This window comes from Nanorana parkeri, unplaced genomic scaffold (assembly GCF_000935625.1).
Source record: "Nanorana parkeri isolate BGI_ZX_2015 unplaced genomic scaffold, ASM93562v1 scaffold2388, whole genome shotgun sequence".
Lineage (NCBI taxonomy): Eukaryota > Metazoa > Chordata > Amphibia > Anura > Dicroglossidae > Nanorana > Nanorana parkeri.
In genome coordinates, this window is record NW_017308656.1 from 75437 (window position 1) to 80725 (window position 5289).

General features: G+C 50.3%; 1 protein-coding gene across 1 annotated transcript in view; it reads left to right on the forward strand.

Moving 5' to 3' along the window:
• Positions 1-230: 230 nt before the first annotated feature.
• The window catches only part of LOC108801566 (zinc finger protein 850-like), a 36773-nt gene continuing 31714 nt past the window's right edge, over positions 231-5289 (forward strand). The window contains exon 1 of the mRNA XM_018573457.1: positions 231-1394. Within this exon, the coding sequence (XP_018428959.1) occupies positions 246-1394 (1149 nt within the window). The 5' untranslated portion in view covers positions 231-245. The remainder of the gene's footprint in view (positions 1395-5289) is intronic.

Here is a 5289-nt window from a genome sequence, read left to right on the forward strand (position 1 = left end):
TTTGGGTGAATTGTCTCATTGATCTGATTTGGATTCACAGTTCGGTGATGCTCCCAATCCCATGGCAGAGCTCGGTGAATGTGCTACATGTGGGTCCAGAGCTCGGTGAGTTCTGGACCCACATGTATGACTCCGGAATGTGAGACATGAAACGGATCTGTAACATTATTTCTGGATCTTTCTCTCCTACAGATGGACATTATGCCGGGAAGAGACATCACCGACCTTCCCGCTCCGAGACATCAATGGATCCCTCTAATCCTGAGGAACCTTCTGATCAATCACAGACTGTTACTCCAGATAGACCTCTGAGATCTCAGAGTGCGAAGAGCTCAACAGATCCCTCCAATCCCAAGGAATCATCTTCAATCCATGAAGGAGATCACACAGGAGAGAGTTCCTTGTCATGCTCAGTGTGCGGAAAATCATTTAATGAAACCAAAGCGCTTCTCCGACATGAGAGAAACCACAAGAGTGGGCGTCCCTATTCATGTTCAGAGTGCGGGAAATGTTTCATTCAGAAGGGACACTTCCTTACACACCAGAGAAGTCACACGGGTGAGCGACCTTTCTCATGCTCAGAGTGTGGGAAGTGTTTCATAGAGAAAGGCAAACTGCTTATACACCAGAGAACCCACACAGGTGAGCGTCCTTATTCATGTGCAGAGTGCGGGAAATCTTTCAGTGAGAAAAAAACACTTCTTACACACCAGAGAAGTCACACGGGTGAGCGACCTTTCTCATGCTCAGAGTGTGGGAAGTGTTTCATAGAGAAAGGCAAACTGCTTATACACCAGAGAACCCACACAGGTGAGCGTCCTTATTCATGTGCAGAGTGCGGGAAATCTTTCAGTGAGAAAAAAACACTTCTTACACACCAGAGAAGTCACACGGGCGAGCGTCCATATTCATGTCTAGAGTGTGGGAAATGTTTTATTCAGACAGCAGACCTTCGCAAGCACCAGAGAAGTCACACAGGTGAACGGCCTTATTCATGTACAGAATGCGGGAAAAGTTTCATCCTGAAAGGGGACCTTCGTAAACACAAGAGAAGCCACACAGGCGAGCGTCCTTATTCATGTTCCGAGTGCGGGAAATGTTTCACTCTGAGAAATGCACTCGTCAGGCACCAGAAGATTCACACGGGCGATCGTCCTTTCTCGTGTTCCGATTGCGCAAAATCTTTTATTCAGAGAGGAGACCTCGTTAAACACCAGAGAATTCACACGGGTGACCAGCCTTTTTCATGTTCGGAGTGCGGGAAAGGTTTCACTGAGAAAGCAAAGCTTGTTAAACATCAGAGAATTCACACGGGGGAGCGGCCTTTCTCGTGTTCAGAGTGCGGGAAAGGTTTCAGTGAGAAAGCAAAGCTTGTTAAACACCAGAGAATTCACATGAGCTAACCTCCTTTTTAAAAAAAAATGTTTACAGTGCGGAAAATGTTTCATTTAGAAAAGAAAACTTACACACCAGATAACACCCTCTCTATTGGGAGCTCATTCTTCCTTCAATTTGAAACCTAAAGGAGATCTAAGTAAGCTATTGTCACATGTATGGTGGCCCAAATCAGTCCATGTTTGCTAAAAAAAAAAATATTCACATCGTTTGATGGAAAAAAAAAATGATCCACCTACAGAGGGCTGAATTCAAAGACACTGCAAAAATCAAAGTGAACAAATGATGCAGCAGGCGAGACCATTGTGCTGAAATTTCATTGCAGCAACTCAAAATGGTACTCGGTGGTTTGTATGGCCCCCGCGTGCTTGTATGGATGCCTGACAACGCCGGGGCATGCTCCTAATGAGACGACGGATGGAGTCCCGGGGTATCTCCTCCCAGGCCTGGACCAGGGCATCGCTGAGGCGCAACCTGGCGGCGTCGGATGGACTGAGACATAATGCCCCCGAGGCGTTCTATTTGATTCAATGGTATCAATTCCTTCATCCTCAAGGAACTGGCTGCATCGTCTCACCACATGAGGCCGGGCATTGTCAGGAGGAACCAAGGTCCCACTGCACCAGTGTAGGGTCCAAGGATTTCATCCCGATACCTAATGGCGGTCAGGGTGCCATTGTCTAGCCCAGGGGTCTCAAACCTCCCGCCCTCCAGCTGTGGTGGAACTACAAATCCCATGAGGCGTTGCAAGATTCTCACAGACATGACTCCCGAAGAGAGATGCATCATGGGATTTGTAGTTTCACCACAGCTGGAGGGCCGGAGGTTTGAGACCCCTGGGCCAGCCTGTAGAGGTCTGTGCGTCCCTGCATGGATAGGCCTCCCCAGACCGTCCATCACCAAACCGGTCATGCTAAACGACGTTCTCCGCGGCTTCTCCAGACCCTTCCACGTCTGTCACACATGCTCGGGGTCAACCTGCTCTCATCTGTGAACAGCACGGGGCGCCACCGGCGGACCTGCCAATTCTGGTGTTCAATGGCAAATGCCAATGGACCCCCACGGTGCCGGACAGTGAGCACAGGGCCCACTAGAGGACGTCGGGCCCCTCAGGCCACCCTCATGAAGTTTCGGATTGTTTGGTCAGAGACATTCACACCAGTGGCCTGCTGGAGGTCATTTTGTAGGGCTCTGGCAGTGCTCATCCTGGAGCAGATGCCGATCCTGCCGATGGGTTAAGGACCTTCTACGACCCCGTCCAGCTCTCCTAGAGTAACTGCCTGTGTTCTGGGATCTCCTCCATGCTCTTGAGACTGTGCTGGGGGACGCAGCAAACCTTCCGGGCCATGGCACGTATTGATGGGCCATCCTGGAGGAGTTGGCATGCCTGTGCAACCTCCCTCTATAGGGCCCAGGTGTCGCCTAGTGTACTTACCTGCTCCTCTATACACACAGAGCTGACCTTTCCCGCACTCACAGGGACGGCCCCATATAACTAAACTGTGCTAATACATGGAACGTGCCGAGCTTCAGGTTGCTGCACATCATTGCTTTATACCTTTATCTGTATTGGTCCAGCCAATGAGGAACTCATATTAAATCTGATACATTTTACTTTCATTATACAAGATCGAAGCTTCCTGTAATAATCCGTTATTCTCACTCTGTACAATAAACAAGAAAGTTCAACACTTTACAATATTCTGCTCAGAGTCCCAAAGGACCAGAATTCTTCAATGATCCGAGTGAGCTCAGTTCATAGAGAGTCCTCCATTGGTGATCGGAGTGAGCTCAGTTCATAGAGAGTCCTCCATTGGTGATGGGAAGGAGCTCAGTTCATAGAGAGGCCTCCATTGGTGATGGGAAGGAGCTCAGTTCATAGAGAGGCCTCCATTGGTGATGGGAAGGAGCTCAGTTCATAGAGAGGCCTCCATTGGTGATGGGAAGGAGCTCAGTTCATAGAGAGGCCTCCATTGGTGATGGGAAGGAGCTCAGTTCATAGAGAGGCCTCCATTGGTGATGGGAAGGAGCTCAGTTCATAGAGAGGCCTCCATTGGTGATGGGAAGGAGCTCAGTTCATAGAGAGGCCTCCATTGGTGATGGGAAGGAGCTCAGTTCATAGAGAGGCCTCCATTGGTGATGGGAAGGAGCTCAGTTCATAGAGAGGCCTCCATTGGTGATGGGAAGGAGCTCAGTTCATAGAGAGGCCTCCATTGGTGATGGGAAGGAGCTCAGTTCATAGAGAGGCCTCCATTGGTGATGGGAAGGAGCTCAGTTCATAGAGAGGCCTCCATTGGTGATGGGAAGGAGCTCAGTTCATAGAGAGGCCTCCATTGGTGATGGGAAGGAGCTCAGTTCATAGAGAGGCCTCCATTGGTGATGGGAAGGAGCTCAGTTCATAGAGAGGCCTCCATTGGTGATGGGAAGGAGCTCAGTTCATAGAGAGGCCTCCATTGGTGATGGGAAGGAGCTCAGTTCATAGAGAGGCCTCCATTGGTGATGGGAAGGAGCTCAGTTCATAGAGAGGCCTCCATTGGTGATGGGAAGGAGCTCAGTTCATAGAGAGGCCTCCATTGGTGATGGGAAGGAGCTCAGTTCATAGAGAGGCCTCCATTGGTGATGGGAAGGAGCTCAGTTCATAGAGAGGCCTCCATTGGTGATGGGAAGGAGCTCAGTTCATAGAGAGGCCTCCATTGGTGATGGGAAGGAGCTCAGTTCATAGAGAGGCCTCCATTGGTGATGGGAAGGAGCTCAGTTCATAGAGAGGCCTCCATTGGTGATGGGAAGGAGCTCAGTTCATAGAGAGGCCTCCATTGGTGATGGGAAGGAGCTCAGTTCATAGAGAGGCCTCCATTGGTGATGGGAAGGAGCTCAGTTCATAGAGAGGCCTCCATTGGTGATGGGAAGGAGCTCAGTTCATAGAGAGGCCTCCATTGGTGATGGGAAGGAGCTCAGTTCATAGAGAGGCCTCCATTGGTGATGGGAATGAGCTCAGGTCATAGAGAGTCATCCATTGGTGATGGGAATGAGTGCGGGTCATAGAGAGTCCTCCATTGGTGATCGGAATGAGCTTGGATCATAGAGTCCTCCATTGGTGATGGGAATGAGCTCAGTTCATAGAGAGTCCTCCATTGGTGATGGGAATGAGCTCAGTTCATAGAGAGTCCTCCATTGGTGATGGGAATGAGCTCGGTTCATAGAGAGTCCTCCATTGGTGATGGGAATGAGCTCAGTTCAGAGTCCATTCTATTGGTGTCATATGAGTGAGACGGAGAGTCCAGAAGGTCCAGTTCCACACGTGTGTCTGGTGATATTCTAATGAGCCACTACAAATGCCACATAGAATCTTCCCATAGCTGCCATCTTGGTTTTCCTCATCATTGTCACAGCGATGGGCTTCATAATTTGGTGATATAGGGGTCATCATCATCAAAGGTCCAGAATGTCCAGTTCCATACTTCTGTCGGCTGATAGTCTATAGATACATGATATTGCCCTTAACCTGGATTAGCCTGTTCTTTCAGCCCCAAGGTATTTTTATATGGACTAAAGCTTTCCATCATCAGTTCTCATTCTGAAAGTATTGCTGAAGATTCGGTGCGTGGAACCTTCTCCAACCTTGTATATCCCACCCCCAGGCTAAGCCCGGGGTGGACTGCCTGAGCACATGGTAATTGTAACGGTAACCGCCGTCTGACCTCAGCAGGGGATCGGGGGTTGCGGGGTTCCGCCGCTTCTCGGACCCGGCCTCCTGCGTCCCGCGGTGGAGCGCAAGCATCCGCTTCCGGGGGGCGGATGCGTTCCACCGTGGAACGCGGAAGTGCGCGGCTCCGATCAGCGGCTCCTCCCCCAGCCTCTTAGCATATAAAAACGGGCCAGTGAGCCCGCATGGCG